Below are 23,294 nucleotides of genomic sequence, written 5' to 3' on the forward strand. Positions count from 1 at the left end.
AAGAACCCCAGCAACTGCACACAGCTCCAAGCAAAGAAAAATCATGAAGAATTGCTTTTAAAAAACGCAGGGAAAACACAGTTATGATGCCCTAATGTGCTTTCTTAAAGGCCACTTTTCATTAAAGGAACTAAGTATGATATTAACAACACACCTATAATAAAGTATATGGCATAAGCAAATGTTAGCATAAGATCTTGAAGGAAACTTTTAAGGCAAACAGATCACAGAGTGTTGTAACAGCACAACTAATACGTCAAAGGAACGCTCATAGTGCTAAAAAAAATAGTGATAATTTTAAAAACTGTCTTGTGAAATGAAAGACAGCAGTATACTGAGCTAAAATAACACAATCTTTTGGAGATCTTCATGTACACCACTGTCTTTACTACAGTGCTTCAAACAGAAAATTCCTCTGAAGGTTATACTTCATGAGGAGACCGAGGCAGGGAAATGATGGGCTAACAGGGCAGAAATACACTGGGTGTTCCACAGATGCAGCGAGGGGTGCTTTAGGATGCTTCTCCCTCTCTCCTGGGGCACACAAGAAGGACACTCAAGGAACAAGTACAGGGTGGCTGCTTTCCCCGAAAGTGATCGCCTCAGGTCGCCCATGGAGATCAACAGCAAGGAGCATAAAAAGGGGGTTTAAGGAGTGTTTTCTGCAATGTGCAAAAAGCTGTGTGCAGGCTGGGGGGAGTAAAGCGAGGAGGGGAGCATGAGCACTGCTGGGCTCGTGTGCCTCTCCTCGGCTGCACGGAACAATTCCAGCCGGAGGAAAAGGGTTCGGGCAAAGCCGGTCACAAAGACAAGCCTGAGACTAAGGGTGGGTATAAACGGTTCTCAAAAGGTGCCAAGTGATGTCTGAGGTAAAGGCTAAACCTTAAAAGAGACAGTAGAGAGCACAAAGATGCTCTCGGCAAAGGGTCCACAGAGGCTGCCGGAGCAGACCACGGGCTTGAGGGCGCAGCGTGCGAGGTGCGTGGGAGGCAAAGCGCAGGAAATTTGCAGGAGGAAGGCGCAGGGCACAGCCTGGAGGACGGGAGGGGAGGACAGGTGAAGCCGCCGGGGGAAGGCTCGGGGCAGGTTGAGGCACAGCACGCCGGCAGCGCCTGGCAGGGGGCTCGGCCGGGGAAGGGCCGGAGCGGGGGCAGCGCGGCGGGCAGGGCCGGGCCGCGGGCCCGTTCCTACCTGGGCGTCTTGGCCGCGGCGCTCTCCCGGCGGTCCAGCACCCCGGGCACGCAGTTGGTGAGCTCGGTCCAGTCGGCGTGCAGCCCGCAGCTCCAGCCCGTGGAGAAGCGAGAGAAGAGCCAGGTCTCCCTGCGGTTGGGCCGGTAGCAGGTGCACTTCTTCTGGCCGGGCCGGCAGTCGCACGGCACCTCCAGCCGCACGTTCTGCACCAGGTGGCGGCCGAAGGTGGTGCCGCCGGTCTTCTGGATGTGCAGAAAGACGATCACGTCCTCGCCCTTCATGTCGAACGCCAGCTCCCGCTCCAGCTCCCGCACGGGGAAGTAATACTTCTTCACGTAGTGCGGGTCCGGCGTGGGAAAGAGGTCCAGCTCCTCCGAGTAGGAGCGGCCGCTGGGGGAACCCAGGCTCAGCCCCGGCCCCACGTACTGGTACAGGATAAGCATGAAGCACACCGAGACGGCCACGATCAGCAAGAACTTGCTGGTCCTCTCAACCATGGTCCTTCCCGCACGCTTCATGTGTCACCATCTCCCGGGGCTGCCGGCGCTGGGCAGACTGCGGCGCTGCCGGGGGGTGGGCGGCGGAGCCTCGGCGTCGGTGCCAGCCGCCTCCCCCCGCTGCTCCCCGGAGCAGAGCCTTCCCCGGGGGCGGCGGGCCGCTCGCTGGGTCGCCTCGGCTCGCCGCCGTGCCCGCCCGCCCCGCCGCGGGCAGCGCCGGGAGCGGGGCAGGGGCAGCCCGCAGCCAGCCGCTCCGCAGGCGCCGCGGCACAGCGGCAAACTTGCCAGAGAGACAGAGAGAGAGAGAGAGGGGCAGGAGGGGGGCGGAGAGGCGAGAACCAGCCTCCTCCCGCCCTCCCTTCCCCGCGCTTCAGGAAGCCACCCCCATTCCGGCGTTGCCTCCGCCGTGCCCCAGCCCCCGCGGCACCGGCGCGGCTGTGCCCGCCCCCGCCGCCGGCTGCGCCCGGGCTCGGCTCGGCTCAGCCCGGCTCGGCTCGGCTCGGCTGGGCCGGCAGCGAGCGCTTCCTGGCCGCGCCGCCCCGCCCGGCATGCACAGCGCCGCCCGCGCCGCCCCGCGCCCGCGGCCACGCTCCGACCGGCGGCGGCCCCGCCCGGCCCCGGCCCGCTCCGCTCCGGGCTCCGCTCCGGGCACCGCTCCGGGCACCGCTGCCCCGCCGAAAGCCCCACCGCTGCGGACCTAGGTGGGCTGCGCCTCCCCGAAGCGCTCGGCTCTTTATGTGCCGCCTTGAAATTAATCCCGAGCAGCGGAGCTCGGCGCTCCTCGCGGCTAGGTTTCTGCTCCCGCTTTGAGGCAATTTGCATGGGAATAGGAGCGGGTCTTGCCGCGGGTCTGCGGCCGCCACATGGGCCACCGCAGGGCTCTGGTTGCGATGTCGCAACTGGATGGAAGAGGAAAATGCTCCGGCCACACACAGGGTGATGGTGATGGCTGTGAGCTGGAGGAAGCCTGGCCGCACCATCAGCCACAGAATGTGTGAATAGTAGCAATAATAATGCTAGGTGAAGCTGAGGCGAAAATAGGCGGGGGTGTTATTTACAGCAAACTTTCCCAGCGAAATGCTTTGTGCTGCTCAGTCGGGCGTGCTCGGGGTTGGTTTGTCATCGTAAGTCGCCCAAGACGAAGCAAAACCTTGGGAAGTGCCCGGCGCGGAGCCGGCTTAGAGCGATCCGCTCTGCAGGGCAGCACTTGGGAGATGCTGCGGGGAGCGGAGCGATGCAGAGCCCGGAGCTTGGGGTGCCCGGAGCCCGGTGTTTGCAGAGCCCCGGCGTGCCCGGAGCCCCGGCGTGCCCGGAGCCCCGGCGTGCCCGGAGCCCGGCGTGCCCGGAGCCCGGTGTGCCCGCATCCCCGGTGTGCCCGCATCCCCGGTGTGCCCGCATCCCCGGTGTGCCCGCATCCCCGGAGTCCCGGTGTGCCCGGAGCCCCGCATCCCCGAGCCCCGCATTCCCACACCCGAGCAGCCAGGGGCAGGCAGGACCCCCGGCCCCAAAGGCAAGGGGGGGGTCACTGCCACCAAGCATCCAGGGAACCCCTGTAAAGCACCACTTGGTGCCTCTCTGAGGGTAAAGGGAGGATGAAGTGTGACCCCATGTCAAAGAGGGAGGTTAAAATGTAGTGGCAGTCATGCTGCCACCTCATCGAGACCCGAGTTATTGTCTGTGCAGAATAAATTATACGAGCTATTGTTAATTTCTAGCAAAAAAAAAAAAATTCTGACTGAAGTGCCCTGTTCTCCTGTCATTACTGCTGTTGGACAAAGTTTCCTTAAATTTCTGGTGCTTTTTTAAAATAGAAGTTACAACTAGATTTTAGTCCTCCTGCACTGAAATATTTCACGAGGTTACATTTTTTAAATGCAAGTTTTAGGTTACATTTTAATCCAAATCAGGTTACATTTTAATCCAAATGCTTTATGTAAATGTAAAGGAATTCATGCCGATGGGTCATTGTTAAACACTGGGTCAAATTTATAATGGCCCAGGAGGAAATGAGATCCTGCATTTTCATTTGAACGCCCTGACAGATAAATCTGCTACATTTTGAGATGGCTGCATTACTCACAAGTTATGGAGCCCCAGTGAGTTATGCAGTTCTTCCCAAACAAGTAACAATAAAATGTTTATAGCACCCAAAAGCATCGTATGTTGTGTTCAAACCATTCATTCTGTTTGATATTTTCCTCTTAAAAGTCTGCTTCTGATTCTCCCCTTCTCATGTAGGTTAGTTGCTCCAGAAACAATGATGTCATTCTTGTGCACAGAGTTCAGCTACACTGAGAAGCAGAGCACAAACCTAATTTACAGGTTTCAAGTTTATATTGTGATTTGGGAAATACATGATGTTTACATACATAGTTGCATTATACATTGCAGCATAAAAAACACAGAGCAGTTTTTTTGATGGCAATGTGTCTGTGGCATGTGAGTATTTAGAAATGCCAAAACTGTGGAGAAATCAGCCATTAAATTATTTCCAGTTAGATGAGCAATTGTTAAGGAATTGTTTTAAACTCTTAACATATACAATATTTTGCCCTTTTCATTAGTTATAAAGATGGAGATATTTTGTTACAGATTTATATTTGTGGTAAATATAGTGCCTGTTAGTTTGTGAAATAACATACTAAAACTCAATCCATGTAAGATAAACAGACCACAAAGGAAAATTCATGTAATGGCTGAAATTGTGGTGTTTACTGCAGCACCTTCATCTAAAAGTGGGGGGTTGGGAACATGCTGGAAGCATAGGGAAGGCCTGTACCCTTCTGATTTACACTTACACAATTACTAATGCTTTTATTTTTATGAGGTGCTTTGGAGTCCTTCCCTGATAATTCTATATGCTGCTCTGAAATGTTGGTATTTTAAAGGTTCTTACAGGTGTGACTCACCTGAAATGATCACTCAAGCAAAAACTTTACTTATACTCAGAATTCCACTGAACACGATAGAATAGTTTTTCACTGCATGAGGAGTTAAATATCAGGTACCACGTCAGTGGTGGTTAAGATCAGTGCTAATTTAGATTAGCAGAATTTAGAGAACAGCCAAGTAAAGTTAGAATAACAAGACTGACACTTTCCCTGGCTCCTGCATTGAAAACAACAATGTAAAGAGGTGAGAAATCTGACAAATGCGAGTTGTTCCTGCTGCCTCCTGTTCTGTGCTGTAACTGCCTGTTTATCCTCTGGGTTTACCTCCAGCATGAATTTAGTGATTTCTCCATCTTTCCAAGCTGAATCTTCCACTCTGAGGCCAGACCTCCCTAGGCTTTCCTATATCTTCTCTGGAATTCACCGCCCTGGGTCTGAGTAGCTCCTGAAGCAAAGCTCAGTTTCCTGTGAAGCAGGACAGACTGACAATCTTCAATCATCAAGGTGCCTAAAATCTAAATTTTTACATAAAATGCATTTTGGGTGGGGGGGAAGTTGTATTTTTATCTCTAACCCGTGGACTAGAGGAGCTGCATTTCAGATTTTCTCTTCACATTCTCCTAGAGGAGCTGCATTTCAGATTTTCTCTTCACATTCTCCTAGGAAAATGCAAACAGAAGAACCCCCCATGGCCCACTGAAAATTTCTCTGTCATTTTAGTGTCCGTCTGTGGTAGTCATATTTTTTGGAAAAATCTTCTTGCCCAGGATTTCTCTCCTGGGAAGCTGAGAAGCCTCAGAGAAAAAAAGAAAACAATATTATTTCATTTGCTTCTCTTGTGTTTGCTGTTTTGGAATGGGTTTGGAGATTGTTTATCCAACAGGTGATTGTTTGGTTGGTTTCATGTGAATTGTTTTGACTTATTGGCCAGTTGGGCCAAGCTGTGTCAGACTCTAGAGAGAGAGTCACGAGATTCATTAGTATCTTTGTAGCCTTCTGTCTGTATCCTTTCTGTATTCTTTAGTATAGCTTAGGATAGTATAGTTTAGTATTCTTTAATATAATATAAATAATAAAATAATAAATTTGCCTTCTAAGAACATGGAGTCAGAGTCATCATTCCTTTCTTCATCTGGGAACCCCGCAAATACAAGATCCATCTAATCCTTTGCATCCTTCCACTCCAGAGCTGTGCCACACTGAGCAGAACCCTCTTGCACAAGCAAGCTGAAATATTGTTTGACACTTTTGTAGGAATCCAGTTGATCTTGGAGGATAAGCTGCGCTGATTTTCAGTGATTTTCACATGACTGAGCTCCATCAGGTACATTTGAAAGGTGTTTTTGTACACAGTAACCTGTGTTTGTGAAGGAACTAACTTTGAATTCTCACTACAAAATAATTCAGACTGAGGTCAGGCTTAGGTAACTAGCTAAGTTAGCTAAGCTTGGTCTACACTCAGCCCCTTTCCTGGCTTTCCTAGCTAGGTAAGCCAGCACTCATGATTTATTCATGGTAAGACCTTGCTAGGAGTCAGGTACAAGGATTGGAGATCTTAGAGATAACAGTAAATAGACACAAATTTTGAACAGGCAGTTGAAAAATATTTTATCATTGCTTGCTTCTGGCTATAGGATGCCTAAATATTTATATTAAATCTACTAAAATATTCTAATCTATTCCAATAAAATATTTAAATGTGAGTTAACACTGAGGGGAGGACAAACTCCCCTTTTCACAGAGTATGGCTTATCACAGGAAACCTGCCATGAGAAAACAACAGTAAGAAACGTATGAACTGCACACCACCTCTGCCACCACAACCTCAATTAAATACTCATCTCAAAGCTTAATAAATACATAGTGGCTTTACTAGGCAAGGGAAGTCTAAAGGCTTCTTGACTCAGAAGATACAATAGTTTCCTGTGAACTAGTACAACTTAGTTAATCAAAACATTGCAAAAAAATCCTCTTTTAACACTTGAAAACCCTAAGAAACACCTCAAGAAATGCATTACCCTTAAATGAAGTTCCACTACTCACTCTTAAGGAAAAAAAAAAGTTTGTGTTTACTTTGTTCCTAGAGTATAAACTCCCTGTTACACCAAAAAGGTTGAAACAAACCACTTGTACCCTCAATTTAGCTGTTTGGGTTTATAACCCAGATCCTTTAGGAAGAGTGGACATGTGATACTCATTTGCTTTGCTGATGTATGTACACAATATTCTGAGTGAATGCTGAGGGGTCACAAACCACAGACTGCAACATTCAGACCCACAGCAAAGTGCAGAACTCTTGATTTTCTGATATAAAGTGGTTTTCTTGTCCACTGCTGCTGCAGCATTAGTGGCACTTACCAGCCCTGCACATTTGCACAGAGTGGCAGCACTCACACACCACTTTCCTGTACTCCTAGTTAGAAACCTGGAGCAGTTTGTAAACGCTCCACTGCTAGGCTGGCCAAAACCCACAGATACCTCACGAACAGTGAGGGGATCACTGATCCCTGAGTACAGCACGGCTCCATTTAATTAGAGGAAAGAGGTAATGAATGATGCCAAAATCTGTTAGACTCAGCAAACCTGGTTCTGATTTCAGGCTCTTGCACTGCTTTTTGGGACCACTGGAAAGTTTTGCTGTTTGAAAGGTACCAAAGACAGTCTTAGAAACCCTGGCAGAAACCAAAACAGTGAAGGCCCTGCCAGTTGTCCTAAAAGAAGGAACTTCATCAGCTACAGAGGTCAAATTTGTTTTTCAAACTACCTTCACAGTGTTTATGATATAATCCTGCTCCCTCCTCTCACATGGCTGCCCTGCATCTATACACATGATACTTTCCTGGATTGTAAGGTAAGTGTTTATTCCATTGCCATCTGTCAGAGCTGGGCAGTTCTCTGCTGTTCATGGGGCAGTTTTCTTTATCTCCCCCACAGCCAATCCTCCCTCCAGGAGATCTCTGCTGTCCATGGCCACTGAGTGTCCCTGCAGGGCTGATCCAATTCCAGCATCCCATGGGGAGATGCTCCGCCCAGGGCAGGAGCCAAGCATTCCTACCTGGATACAATCTGAGCCTGGAACAGCACAGCAGCCTTTGCCCACTGCATTCCCAGAGGAGCAGCTTTCTCCTGCCCTGCATTCCCAGAGGAAGAGCAGGCCCATCTCCAGCAGCCCTGGAGCTGCAGAGGAAAACTCCAGCCTTGTGCAGGATCCCTGCTCCAGCAGAAGCACAGCTGGCACTGCAGGAGGGCTGAGCCCCCATGGGATGGGACTGTGCCACCACCCTGACCCACAGGGGCCAGGGCATGTTCTGACTCTGGCAGTAGTTTTTTTTTTTGTTTTTTTTGTACTATTATATTTGTATTTTAATTTTCCTAGTAAAGAACTGTTATTGCTACTCCCATATCTTTGCTTGAGAGCCCCTTAATTTCCAAATCACTATAATTCAGAGGGAGGGGGTTTACATTTTCCATTTCAGGGGAGGCTCCTGCCTTCCTTATCAGACACCTGGCTTTTCAAACTGAGACAGTCACTTCGCAGGATGTCGGCTTATGACTGCTAAGACAGAGCCAGTTAGTTAATAATTGTATTTTCTCTCTTGCAAAGGGAATTGATTGAAACAGACCCACTGCAAAAACCTTCATGTGCAGATCAGTGCTCGTGTGATAAGCAACAGTGGAGCTGCTCAAAGCCACAAGAAGCACGTGTTGCATGCAGTGCCTGCAGATGCCAGACTGGCATGTGTGACGTTGGGAAAACCTGAACTGATCTCTGAAATGCACAAATGCCTACAAGTCCAAGCAGGAAGCTGGGACTGCAGCTGAAGAATATATAGTTTCTAAGGTACTAATCCTTGTAAGGAAGCAGTTTGTGGCTCCACAGAGGAGGCACAAGGTGCCAGCTGTTCCCCATTCAAACTCTTTTTTTCCTGCTTGTACCACAACAGCTGCAGGATGCTGCTGCCTGGGCTTGATGGAAAGCACAGGCCTATTTGGCAGTGGCGTATTATTAGCATTATTCCCCATTCCTTCATGGGTATTAAATAAACCTAAAAGGAGTTTGGCTCCTACAAGGTTTCCCTTCCCCTGAGTGTCCCTCGTGCAGCAGCTGTCCACTGGGACATGCCTGTTAGCAGGGAACAAGTGGAGCCCTTTCAGCCTTGCTCTGTAAAACCCCTCAGAACACAAATCCCTGGCTCCTGGCAGGGACACCAGTGGGATGTGTTTGGAAACACCAAGATAGTCCCATTGTGGAAGGCAGGCTGCAAAGTTTTTGGCTCTCTCCACACGTGTAAGCTGCATCTCTACAGTCAGAAAATCAGATTTTAATTAAAAATATTATCACACTACATTAAAAAAAAATCAAGCCATTTAGTATAACAATACTTCTTTAGTTCAATCTACATTTAGATATCTTTTCAATTACCACAAAAAATATTTTTCCATTCATAAAATAAAATTTAACTTACTATCTCAGCACACATAAAAAATAACATTAAAAATATATACATTATATAACATTATAATATTATAGATAACATTATAACTACAAAAACATATACATTATATACATATATAACATTAAAAAACTTATTCTACTTACATCCAATATAAAAATAAAACATAAAAATAAAAAAAAATCCATCAACATAAACCAAACTACAAAAATAACTTTAAAACTTAAAATTAAAAAAAATTCTCAACATTTCTTTTTCTAAAATAATTCTCAACATTTCTTTTTCTTTTTTCTGGAATAGTTTCTGTAGGACAGCTTAGTAACTTTCAGCAGTGACTTGAAGATTAAGACTGGCTTATGCCCAAGCTGGCTGTCACAGGATTTTTGTATCATATTAATCTAAATTAATAAATTAATATTTTCTAATTAATATATGGAACATTTCTATATATAGATTCTATTTCTATAGAATATATATTTTATATATTATTTTATATATTTATATATATTATAATATATATTATTTATATATATTATAATATATATAAAAATTTCTAATTAATATAGAGAATAACTTCTAATTAATAAAACATATTTATCTAAATTTTATTTGAAATACAATTGTTTAATCTTTACACTCTTCAGTAAATGCTGCAATGCCCAAGGAAGATCCTTGTCTCTTTGCCATTGGGACTTCCATAAAGATATACATGTCCTGTTAGCACATGCACTGTGTTTTAATGTTTTATACCATCGTTTACTTGATCTTTGTAAAAAAAACCCCTTTTGTAAAAAAAAAAAAAACCTTTTGTAACAAACCGCAGGAAATTGCATTCTAAAGCATATGTGCTTACAGAATTTTGACTTTCCCTATCTGTGTGATTCTGTGGAAAAAAAAAATAGAACCTACATTCATCCTTTCTTGCTGATAAATAGTGAACAGACAAAGCAGGGATGCTAAAGTTCCTAAGAATGGAGTTACACACAAAAAAGTGACTGATCACTTTCCCATTTAATCCTCAAATTAAGAAGTTATGTAACAAAGTGAATAAGATGAAAACTATAAAATAAACTACCTAGATAGCAATTATGCTAAGAAATGTGTAGTTAAACTGGAAATGTGCACAATTCAGTTCTTTGGAGTCTTTTAGACAGAAGTCAAGCACCTGAAAAGTGCAAGGAATTTGAAGTGCACTGTTTAATGTATTTTTTTAAAAAAAGAAGTGCACTGGCAAAGCCAAACTGTGAATTATCACAGCCTCTGCCTTTTGTTCACAGCATCAGCTCTTTCAGTTCTGTTGCTTCTACAAGCAGTGGAGCAGAGGAGCTGTAGGGTGGTTGACCAGTGAAAGTTTGAATACTTTCTCCCCAAATAAAAGCCACTGGTTTAAAAATCCCTCAGAGTGAAAGAAATGCCTCCTTCTCTCTCCCCCCCTCCATTTTTGCAATATTTGAAGCACTGCAAAATTATTTCAGAGGCAAAGCAAGAGGAAGAAGTTCACATTCCAGCTGCCTCTGTGCAGTAGGAGCTGCCAGAACCAAGAGATGGGGAATTTTCCTGGACTTTTCCTGCACTGGAAGTTTTCTGGAATTTTCCTGCACTGCTGCCCACCCACCAGCCATGGATCTGGGCACTCCCAGAGCTGTTGATGATGTGAACAGAAGGGATTTTCCACAGCTGGTTTTATCACAGGTGCTGTGATCACCAGCATCTTATCAAAACAGTCCTTGCAAGTGATACCAAATCAACACCTGAGAGCAAAAGGAAAAGGAATCTTGTGGAGATCACAAGACTAAAATGAAATCCACAATGTTTATAATTAAGGGAAAACTACTGCAAAAGGAGCTCATTTTAGGCCACAGCAACAAGAAAAATGTGAGAAAAGGCTGAAATGGCATGAGGCAAACACATTATTGATCACAGTGAAAGCAGAGCATTCAGGCTGCTCCCCCAGACTGAATTTCACCTTTTTTTTCTGGGCTCTTCTGTCAGAGGTGGCACTTCTGTCCCTTTGTGACCCTTGCCACAGGGTGACTTGGCAGAGAGATAAAGACCCAAAGAATACCTTGTGCTGACTTAAAATTGCACCAGATGAAGGAGTGACCAGCTCCAGAGGGGATCATCAGCTAAGCCTGATATGGGGACACAGGGAAAATAAATGTGGACCCAGCAGTTTCTGCTCTGAGAGCTTATGCATTTTAAGCTTGATCTACTTAAGGCATTATCCATAGTATGTGAATCTCTTAATTCTTTTTCTTGATTTCTATCCTGAGCATCAGTGATAGCTGGGGCCACAGACTTGCCTGCCTCTTCAATTTTGATATGAAGTCCTAGAAATTGGCTTAATATGTACAGATGAAGTACACTGGTATTACAGTCAGTTGGGATTAAGGACTCATAAGAACAATAAGAGGAAAAACCAAATAAATCTGAGCCTACCAGTCCATACATAGCAGAAATAGAGAATTAAACTTAAAAAAAAATTAAATGCATTGTTTAATTTTAGTGTAAACATCAAATACCAGTCATGAAGTCTCATAAGCCAGGTGAGCATAAAACTCTTTATGGTTCAAAAACAACAGAACTTCTCTGAGCTTGTGCTGATTTTCTCCTAGATTTCATTCCTAGGCACTGACAGTTGCAGTTAACTGATTCCTTCTCTCTGTCACTGCACTTCATCCAGCTGGTACTTCCATTTATGTCTGCTGCAATAAAAAACCCCTTGTTTTTGCCTCGCCTTGTTCTCCTCTGTCAGAGAGGTTTTGGTCAACAGCTGTTCACAGCCAGAATTCCAAGAGAGAACTCCACATCATTCCCTGGAGGATGCACTGTTACCTTCTTCACTGTACCACATTCTACCCACTGGATGATGCTGAGTGGAAACAGGAGGAATTCCAAGAATTCTTTATCACTGATAATAAAATAGGACCTAAGCAAGACCAGCCAGCCCTGGCAGATTTTGCATGTTCTAAAAAAGCAACACAGAACACACACGCTGCTGTAGGAAGCCCAGCAACCTATTTCCCTTAGAAGGTGTATCACAGAAAATTAAAGAAGCTGAATGTATAGACAGAAATTCCCTTAATTATAATAATAATTAATATTGAATAGCTAATAATTATTACAATAATATATTTTATAGTACAAAATAGATATATAATAAAATATTATAATTATTCATATTTAATACTTAAGAAATTATTCCCTTTCCCTTAATTTCAGAAGTTTTAATCTCTCCCTCTGATATATTTATTACCCAGTTAAAACACTTGCAGTTTTAATATCAATGTGCTTTTTCTTTTAATCAGATATTTTTTCAGTCTTCTTTTTATCTCCAAGGGGGCAAAGTTTTACTTATCAGCAATTAGCTACCTTCCTTACACTGCAGAGAAGACTGAAATATAACAGGGGGCTCCTTGCTGAGGCTTTGTCACAGACAAAAATACAAAATCCTTGTCTCTGCCCTCTCCTCGGGTGGAGCTGGGGTGCCTGTACTGAATGAAACCTGGCTCTAATGTTGCTATTCCTAATTGAAAAAAAAAAATTTTGTGATTTCTTCTTGCTTGGAAAACTGTTACAGGAGTATTCTCAGTTAAAAGTGGATTTTAGTTAATTAAAATTTAGCTGAATTTGTGGAGAGATGGGACATTATTGGTAAGAATAATGACTATCTGAGACTTAATTTCCTAGGTTTGATGAGAAGTTTCATGACAAGGCTGCTTACTGAAGCCAGAGGTGAGAGATCATTGTCCCTGGCTCAGACACGAGTTGTTGTTTCACAGAACAAACTCAAGGGAAAGCTGAATTGTCTAGGAAATGGAAGAAGAAAAATTTCTCTCTCCAGCCAGAATATTAAACAAATCCACATATGTGTCATGTTGGTAACCTTTTGAAAAACAGCTTTTGAGAACACTAAGATAAGAATCTCTGAACAGAAACAGACTGTTTAATGCTATTTTTACAATGGAAACAGCCTGAAAAAAGATGAGTTCACACAGGCTGGATATTGTTTAAAATAAAGCAATTATTCTTTCCAGTTTGTGCTTCACAATATAGTGAAATGTATTATAATAGTTCCCAGGGTGGACACTGTTCTATAATGAAAATTATTTATTTTGGAATAATAAGTTTGCTCCAAATGTAATGTAGTCTCTTTTAGTATAACACACACACAGAGCTGATTTTCTAGAGCAGTGTCCTGGAATTCCAGACAGAGCACTGTTCTGGAATTCTTACTGTGGTTATTTACTACCAAATAGAGACATACTGTAAGCTTGTGGAAGGGATTATGGAAGTGCTTTCTTTTGAGGGAGAACCTCACTCTATGAGTGAGGCTTCTGTTGTAAGAAATACAGCCAACAATTTGGGGGTTGTATCAATTTTAAACTATTGCATAATTTCAGGACAGATGTGTCCCTTAGGTAGATACTTGCATTATTAAACAACAGGAAAATTACTGTTGAAAAGCAAAAGCCAAGTGGAGTAATTGGAGAATTTTAATTCAGAGTTTCCCTGCTACTAATGCTAGGTTAAGAGGGAGCATTTTTTTCAGAGAAAAAGGTGTAGGAAGGAAGGTGTTTAAACTTTGTGGGTGACAGAGAAATGGAAATTGGAAAAATGTATCTTATATGGAAACAAAAGCAGTAACAAGGCAGTACAAGCCCATGGCATCCTTGGAGGAATATGTAAATCCTGCTGACAACTACAGCATCCTTTGCTTCCACCTATGAAAAGGATCCCCATAAAGCAGAAACCAAAAGAAGTTATGGGCACTTAATTATTCTTCTTCTGACAATCTGGCCAAATAGACAAGAAAAAAAGTCCACATCATTCCTGGAGATTAATCTTCATCTCAGTTTGAAAAGACAGGTGTCTGCTAAGGAAGGCAGCAGATTTTCCTGAAATGGAAAATGTAAATCCCCTCCCTCTGAATTATTATAATTTTGAAATTAAGGGGCTCTCAGGCAAATATGTGGGAATAGGAATAACAGTTCTTTAATAGGAAAAAATACAAATGCAGTTATAGAAAACAACCCTGCCAGAGCCAGAACATGCCCTGTCCCCCTGTGGGTCAGGGTGGTGGCACAGTCCCATCCCATGGGGGCTCAGCCCTCCTGCAGTGCCAGCTGTGCTTCTGCTGGAGCAGGGATCCTGCACAAGGGGGGAGTTTTCCTCTGCAGCTCCAGGGCTGCTGGAGATGGGCCTGCTCTTCCTCTGGGAATGCAGGGCAGGAGAAAGCTGCTCCTCTGGGAATGCAGTGGGCAAAGGCTGCTGTGCTGTTCCAGGCTCAGATTGTATCCAGGTAGGAATGCTTGGCTCCTGCCCTGCGCACAGCATCTCCCCATGGGATGCTGGAATTGGATCAGCCCTGCAGGGACACTCAGTGGCCATGGACAGCAGAGATCTCCTGGAGGGAGGATTGGCTGTGGGAGAGATAAAGAAAACTGCCCCATGAACAGCAGAGAACTGCCCAGCTCTGACAGATGGGGACAGAACACACACCCCAGCCACATCTTGCCACCTAAGAGAATCGTGGAGAAGGTTTTGTGCTGATTTTGCAGAAAATCAAGTAAAATGGGGCTAGCACTTCCCTGTTCTTCAAGGAGCAAACAGCTGTCTGCTGATAAGGTCAAGCTTCTATCTAGCATTTGTTGCCACTGGACTGGCAAGAATTCCTTTAAATAACTCCAAGAGAGTCAACAATTCCACGTGCAAAATTGAAGAAACAATACAGCAAATGAATATGTATCAGCAGACTGTGTTTGTTTGGATATTCTAATCTGCAGAGATGGAAAAGTTTTGTTCCCACAGCTTTTTCTGGTTGCTGCTAACACAGCAGCTGTAAACCCTGGACTGCCAGTGCCTGGTGGCTTTGCTGATACAACCTCTGAAAAAGATGCTCAACTCTAGAAAAGGTAGCTAAAAGTTCACCAGTAAGTGGAAATAAGCAAAATGGGTGCATTTTCTTTGCTAAGAATATCAGTTTTCCCACAAATTGCAACCTTTAGGGGCATTCATGCGGGCGCAGTGGAGCCTGACAATTGGAGTGCCTCTGGCTTGAGCTCAGAGCAGGTTTTATGGCACCTGCACTGCAAAGAGCTGTGGAAGGGCAGCTCTGAGCAGCAGTGTGCTTGTGTGCACTCTGCCAGCAGTGCTCCCTGGCAGCAGCCCCAGCAGCAGGATGTGTATTGCATTTGCAGGGACCCCCGTGGCAGGGAGGAATGATGAATGTGACTCCATGTTCTCAGAAGGCTAATTTATTACTTTATGATACTGCATTATATTAAAGAATACTATACTAAACTATACTAAAGAATACAGAAAGGATACTTACTAAATGCTAAAAAGATAATAATGAAAATTCATTACTCTCTCCAGAGTCCTGACACAGCCTGGCCCTGATTGGCCAAAGAGTGAAAACAACTCACAGCAGAATCCAATGGAACAATCACCTGTGGGTAAACAATCTCCAACCACATTCCACATGAGCACAACACAGGAGAAGCAAATGAGATAAGAATTGTTTTCCTTTTCTCTGAGGCTTCTCATCTTCCCAGGAGAAAATTCTGGGTGAAGGGAATTTTTCAGAGAATGTGAATGCCACAGATGTGCTGCTGTTTTACCCTGCTGAACTGCACAATGCTGTGCAGGGGAAGGTCAAAATGGGAAAGGCAAAATAGTCTCTAATTTTCTCCCTGCTTAGGTTCCTCAATATTTCTTTCTGCAAATCACTGTCATTTTGGGGAAGGGTCTGCTGCAGAAGACACACACAGCTGAGTGGGAGGAGCTGCAGTTTTGGTTTCCATGCACAGCTGGCTCACTGCTCCCTGAGATTTTAATGGGTAGGGGCTGAACTGTAAGAACTTACAGAATGGTAAACTGGCATTGATTTTAGCTTTCCCTATTGTGCCAGCTATAATTTACAATGATTTGGGAGCTCTTCAGATAACTCAGCCTTCCTGCACTGGAGTGGAGCAGGCACCTCAGTAGAAAAGATAATGTGGGCAAGCTGAGAGTAGAAATTATTAGACCTCCCTTATGTAGGCGGCCCCTAGGAATAATAGCCCCTAAACAAGCAAAAGTGCAGTGATTTGTCTCTAGGAAAAAGAATTCAGACAACTTTTGTGGCCTGCAGGAGACAAGAGGTGGAAAGAAAAATGAGCACTGTCCTCCCACTTGAGATAATCTGGAGCGAAGAAGAAACAGGGTCTTGGTTCTGGACATTAACCTCTGTGAGAAGAACAACTTGTGCCTGTTCTGTGCCACTTTATCTCTCCCCAGACCAAGATGAGGGTTTTGATGCTCTGCAGCACATTTCCCTTTGCCCAGTACTGCTGAGGGAGATATCTGTACATTAAACCATAACAAAGATCCTGCTGTAGGTCCACATTGCAGACAATTCTCAGCAGCAAACTGCATTGCATGCTTTTAAAAAATCTACAGCTTGAGTCATGTGGGTGCAGGAACACATGGAAGGTGTTGATAGGAGAGTGTGCAACCACTCTCTCTAAGAACTTTTGATTTCCCAGATCAAAAATCTGGGTTCCTGAACACAGAGATCTATTTCTCAGTGCCTTGTGACTTTGGACAAAGAATGATAACCACAGTGACAGGGAAGTTTGAGGAAGTACCATAGTCAGAAAAACATTTGAACTAAAGCCATATCACAGTGTACTGACACCTCCTGTATGACTTTTTTGCACTGTGGTAGGTTTGATAATCACTGGACCTTGTACTTTGAAGTCTATTAACTTGGTAAATTTTATGAAATTCAGGCCATGAGCCATGAACTTTACTTACAATATTCAAAACTGCCTAAGTCCCAGAATTTGTGCCATCCTGCTCTAGTTCTGCACAAAGCAAAGCACAATCCTGTGCTCCTTGCACTGTGTGGATGGAAGATGCAGATGTACAACTGTGGCTTAGCTTTGGGCACTTGAATATCCAATCTTGACCATATTCTACTCAAATTTACTTTTGTTTTCTTACAGAGACTATTATGGGACAGAAAAAGGGAAAGTTAAATTAGTATTTATTGTTTCCCTACAAACAACCACCTCTAAAGAGACAAATCTTTTATTGTAGTAAAAATATATAAGACAATGCAGTGCATTCAAATTTGAGTTCATCCTATCTTTTGAGTTGGCAACTATGTAATTCACTGGAGTCAGTAGAGGAGTCTCAGGCATCTTTTGAGGATAATTAACTCTGGTCAAAATTGAGTTATATCTGTGCCAGAGCCTAAACTGAACACACATAAAATTTAGGCAATAACTAGGGAGATCAGTGTTCTATAAATTGCCATGATTTTTACAGTATTCTAAGCTAAACAATTAGGGGAAAATGCTCTTTGAGCTGGTGTTCTTGAAGACAAACTTATGTTTCCTATGTCTAATTTGAGATGCAGAAAGCTTGTGTCCCCTATCAGTTAAGTTTATCATATAAACCCATTTTTTTTCCCTAAAAAAGGAAAATTAAGCTATCCCAAATTAACAGATCAGTGTGACTACAGCCACAAAAAAAAATTTAAAAAATTAAGCTGCTTGGCAATCATATTGTTTCAGAAAATTTATTGATTTAGTTTTTATAATTCCTTCTTTATAAGTAATAATGTTTCACTCCTTAAAACCTAATCATCCTTTGGTCTTGTTCTAAATTCTTTTCAATTCTATCTCCTAATACCACAGAGTTTTCTTTTGTTATCTGGACTTCTGTATCATAACTAATGTTTAACAGTGCATCCCGTTGATAATTAAGCTGATCTCATGAATCAGTTAATATCTGAATATTCTCAACGTTTTCTCAGAGGCTCATGTGATTTTGACACTGGTGTGAGTCTCTGAAGCAAGTATTTTTATGTTGCTGACTTTTAATGTTTTGTGTTACATTAAAGCTGTAAGTCCTTCTGTCACAGACCTCAGATAAAGATGTAATGCCAGATAAAGATGATACCAGAAGTATCAACTTAATTGTTTCAAAATATTATGTATTGTTGAGAAACCTGAGCTCTTAACAAGTTTCTTTTGGGACTCATCTCACTGGATTTTTTGGCCCCTTAAACTTTCTTCATTTGCTAGAGGTTGTGCCACAAGGCTCTTCCATAAACCCTGCTGAGCATCCTGGGCACCACTCTTCTTCTTACCCTCACTGAAGTAGGACCCTGCTGCCAAGGGGGTGCTCTGAAGTGGCTGCAAAACTGCATTTCCTGAGGCTGCAGCCCTGTGAGCACTCAGTATTTTCTGATTTGAGAGGGCTCCAAAATACCACCACATTCACTATGTAAATCTGCACCTCCTTGTCACTCGTTGCTGGCATTCATTTACACACAGCTACTTCCCTCCTGCTCCTCAGTATTCCCAGCTTTGAACAGCCAGGGCCCTGCTGGAAAAGTGCTTTGCATCTTTTTTCACTAATGGGCCCTTCCCTTCCCTTCCCTTCCCTTCCCTTCCCTTCCCTTCCCTTCCCTTCCCTTCCCTTCCCTTCCCTTCCCTTCCCTTCCCTTCCCTTCCCTTCCCTTCCCTTCCCTTCCCTTCCCTTCCCTTCCCTTCCCTTCCCTTCCCTTCCCTTCCCTTCCCTTCCCTTCCCTTCCCTTCCCTTCCCTTCCCTGATGAACTTTGAGGAAGGGAGGGGACAGGGGCTTGCTTATCAAAAAATTGAAACTTAAAAATACCAGGAATAAAGGTGCTTGTCTAATCTCAATTTGCCCCCTTTTTTTTTTGCTGTGGAGGATACAATATTGAATTACATCATTACACATTTATTTTTTACTTTAAAAGGGAACAATTCTAGCCCCAAGGGCCTAGGCAGAAAAATGAAATTAAATCATGCAATGGCTGAGTAGGTTCATGCAGTTGTTTACAGCTGTCAGCCTCCTGTCCCAAATATCTTCCATTTGTTTCTGGACTTTGTGGCCATGTAAATGTGTATGTAAATAGTTGTAAATATGCACCAGATAAGTTTCACTTCCCCTTGATGTTGGTTTGCAAGTTTAGCAACTACAAATATTACACTACTGATCAAAAATGCCTGAAATAATACAGATTCTGGGCCCAAAGATATAAGACAGAAATCTGTTAAATCAAAAATACAATTGAAGAATACACATTTTTGCACCTGGAGCTCATTAATTCTGGGACTTTAGACAGGCTTATACTAGGGAAATTTTGGAGAATTTGGATATTTATGAATCTTAAGGAATTACAAATTGCATATCATATATATACACACACACACCTATATCAATACTGTGACTATTAGTATTTTGTCTTAAAACATACCAATAAAGATAATTATAAATATGAATAAAACCAAAATATTAACAGAGATTTATAAGATATTTTGTTCAGATGAGCACATTTATGAATAAGTAAACTGTATGGGAAATTGTCAAACTCTCCCTGAAACAATCAATAAAAAAATGTAATAAAAAAAGAAGAGCATACTGTAATTCTGAGTACAGCAAAAGCCTTGGAATTCTGCAACTTGGTGGCATTTTTTCCATGAGCAACTAATTTTATCTCTCTCTTTCACTTCTTGGTTTTCCTATTAGTAAAATAGGAATTGTTTACTTAAAATAAAAACATTGCAAGCATTATGAAGCAGAAATGTTATCAGAATTATTGAGGTAGGTAAGGTCCTGTCAGTTGATAGCAAACCATCCTCACAGCCAGGGGTGCTGTGAAAACCTGGCAATTGTGAAATTGAAGATTCAGCATTGTTCACACAGTGAGATTAGAAAGGTCACAACACTGCAAGCTGGCGTTATTTTCATATTTGGCATCAGGGAAGGTTGCCCCCATAGCACACCTGCCTAGCTCAATATTGATTTGGCTTCACTGATTACAAATGGAATGTAAACTGATTAGAAAGCAATTAGGAGTAAATCTATAGGAACAGGGTTTTTTCCTCTTCTTTCTTCCTGGCCAGATATCTTGATGTGAATCTGACTGTTGCTTTGCCACTGACTGGCTAAAGGCAGGCAACAAGAAAATAAATTATCATTGCTGATTCAACCCTGAACTGTGAAAATAAAAGGCTTTATTCATGCTATTCCTCAAGGCTGTGAACCTCTGCCATGTTTAATGGCTTTACAAAGGAGTGAGAAAAACCCAGGAATGGCTTCTTAAGGAAATACTTCCTTATTCCCCCTGACCTTTGTACAGTCCTGGTGAAGCTGCACTGAAAATAAAGTCTCTTGTTGGCCCCTTTAGCTGCTCCCTTAAATACTAATGGAACAGTCTAAAGGAAAAGTTGCCATGGATTCACAGTAACTGCCTGACCTGGAAAAGAGTCCAATAATGATGAAGGCTAAAAGAAGTTTTGCCTTTAAATTTGTCACCAGGAGCTAGTTTAGTGCTATTCCACTCACAGTTTGCATGTACTCCTCTGCCACATTTCCCTGGAGAAAGAACAGCTTTTGTGTACTGTGAGTAGCAAAACTACCAAAGTCTGGGTCTGTGCAGATTTGTACACTGTGTTCCTGAATTCATCCCCCTCCTCTGCAGAACTCCCATGTTTTTACCACACTCCCAATGCTCACTGCCTCCCCCATGTCCTGGATCTGCAGTTATACAACACTCAGACTATCCCAGGGGTGATTCATCATCTCTAGCTGCTAAATATATCGGAATAGATAAGAATATGTGTGTGTATATCCATATATAACTGTATATATCAGAATATTTAAGACCCTATTTAAGAATCTTCATATATTGGGAGAGTAAAATTCAGCCCAGCCAGCTTTCTCACAGAAGTTGGCAGCTTGTTTCTTTCCTATATACACATGAGGATTTTTCTAAAAAAAACCCCAAAAGCATGGGAACTTCATGCCTTTGGAAATATTGCTCATTCCTGAATGTTTACAGGACAGCAACAGAGGCAAAAATGTTAAAATGTTAACACCCTGCTTAACAATGGGTTAACAGTGCTAAAACCCTGCTTGAGGTGCTTATGGAACACAGGTGGTTTATTCTGAGGTATGGCTCAAGAGAGACAAAAATCTGCACAAACTCATCTGGAACAAGAGGATGGGCCATAAATGCTCTGTGCCATTACCTGGATGTTTGGCACTGATATTTCCTTTACTTGAAGAATCCCTAAGTTACAGAGCTGCAACTTGGATGAGAAGAAGCAACTGAAATCCTTAGGTTGCTGCATGAAGGATCTAAAGCAAACAGCTCACCACCCTTTCCCTTCCTTTGCTGTAATTTCCAGGTTATTTGATTACAGGTGTCTTGCAAGGGGAGCTTGATGGTTCTTATAATGTCAAGGACCAAAGGGCAACTTCAGAGGGCCAATAATATGGGTAATTCTGTCTTTCTTGTTCAGGAGAATTGAAAAAAAAATAAATATTTGGCATGCCAGGAGAGGTCTTCACTAGACACAAGAATCTAAAGGTTTTAAAGAGTCCCCATTTTGTCCCTTGATTATGGGAAAAAACCAACATCTTTTGTGGATTTAAAGCCTAAATACCTGTTACATCAACCCTCTGCTGGTCATGAATTTTGGTATTCACATTTTCTGAAAAATCTGTTTGCCCAGGATTTTTCTCCTGGGAAGCTGAAAAGCCTCAGAGAAAAAGGAAAACAATTGTTATCTCATTTGCTTCTCCTGTGTTGTGCTCATGTGGAATGTGTTTGGAGATTGTTTACCCACAGGTGATTGTTCCATTGGATTCTGCTGTGAGTTGTTTTCACTCTTTGGCCAGTCAGGGCCAGGCTGTGTCAGGACTCTGGAGAGAGTCACCAGTTTTCATTATTATCTTTTTAGCCTTCTGTAAGTATCCTTTCTGTATTCTTTAGTACAGTATAGTTTAGTATTCTTTAATATAATATAGTACCATAAAGTAATAAATTAGCCTTCTGAGAACATGGAGTCACATTCATCATTCCTCCCTGCCATGGGGATCCCTGCAAATACAATAATGAATCAGCTTTTTAACCTGTGTTTTCTCCACAAGTTCAGAACAGCTTTCAGACGCTGTGAAAAGCTGGCAGTTTCTGCACAGCTCACACTTCAAACTGGCACCCTCAGAAATCTGGACAAGCCAGGTTCTGCCTGCACATGTCACACATTCCCCTGTGCTGTGAAGGGAGAGGGCTCTCAAGCATCACATTTGACAGTGGAAGTGGTTGAAGATTTAAAATACTTAAAAATTTCTATTTTTGTTGTTGTGTACCACTAATATTTATGCTGTCATGAAAGCATAAATTTCTTCCTATTGACTGAAGAAGCATTTGTTGCATATGAAGCTTAGATTTGTGGTATCCTTGGTTGTTTCTTTACTTTCATGTTCCTAAGCTTTGTGAGGGATATAAATATCAAACTGCCACTTAGGAAACTTGAACAGTTCTTTAGACAGAGAATTTTCTTGTGGCAGACAAAGGTCCTTATTCCCTTTACCACTTTTGACTAACATTTTATTTATTCTGCCTCCATGTGATGTGTTCCTAAAGCCACCAGCTCAGGCTTTCTAGATCATCTCCCTGTGTATGCCACTGCTTTATTTTCCTTTAATTTTTATTTTCTAAAACAAACATCTCCTAACCAAATTCTTGATAACTACTGGGAGTCCCTTGCAGAGAAAAGTTTGGTCACTCCACAATTTCCCAAACCACTGCTTTTCTTGTGTTGCAGAAAAGTGAGAGAGCATTGAACTCAAATTATACTAAACAGTATGTGGACAAGAAAGGCCAAGATTTGTTGAAGTTACACTACTCCAAGTCACTATTGGCAAGCATTTTTTGGATTAATGCTGCTGTAATTCTCCCAGGGCACGCAGCCCTGAAGAAAGGGAAAGAACATGGCCAAGAAAAAGCAGCATTCCTGGCTGCAGCAAATAACTTAGGATGGAAACTCACAGAAAATGAGGGGAAAAGAGGCACAGTGGGAAAAGGAAGAGCAGGAAATATTAACATTTTTGCAATTTAGGTGCAATTTAGACCATTACTTTGAAGATTTAAATTTTCCACTGATCACAGAGAAAAATGGAAGCTATTTTGACTGAAAGAAAACACAGTCACATAATGAATTTCTACTTAAGTATAATGGCAGTACTGCAATGCACTCCATAAATAAAGTATTCTCCAATTAAACAGAGACATTTCATACCTCCTTCCACCAAACACTGAATAGAAAGAAAAGATCACTTGTCCTCTTCTAACCTAGACTTAGATCTAAAGTGTATATGTAACCTAAAACCTATATCAATATAATGCAATCAGAAAGTGCTGACACAGAACACTGGCATGAAAAACTTCTGG

At 42.8% G+C, this 23,294-nt stretch overlaps 1 protein-coding gene across 1 annotated transcript in view; it reads right to left on the reverse strand.

Moving 5' to 3' along the window:
- Positions 1 to 2,168, reverse strand: part of HS6ST1 (heparan sulfate 6-O-sulfotransferase 1) — a 189,287-nt gene extending 187,119 nt beyond the window's left edge. The window contains exon 1 of the mRNA XM_064435803.1: positions 1,192 to 2,168. Within this exon, the coding sequence (XP_064291873.1) occupies positions 1,192 to 1,709 (518 nt within the window). The 5' untranslated portion in view covers positions 1,710 to 2,168. The remainder of the gene's footprint in view (positions 1 to 1,191) is intronic.
- Between the last annotated feature and the right edge of the window lie 21,126 nt (positions 2,169 to 23,294).

Source organism: Passer domesticus, chromosome 11 (genome assembly GCF_036417665.1).
Source record: "Passer domesticus isolate bPasDom1 chromosome 11, bPasDom1.hap1, whole genome shotgun sequence".
Taxonomy (NCBI): domain Eukaryota; kingdom Metazoa; phylum Chordata; class Aves; order Passeriformes; family Passeridae; genus Passer; species Passer domesticus.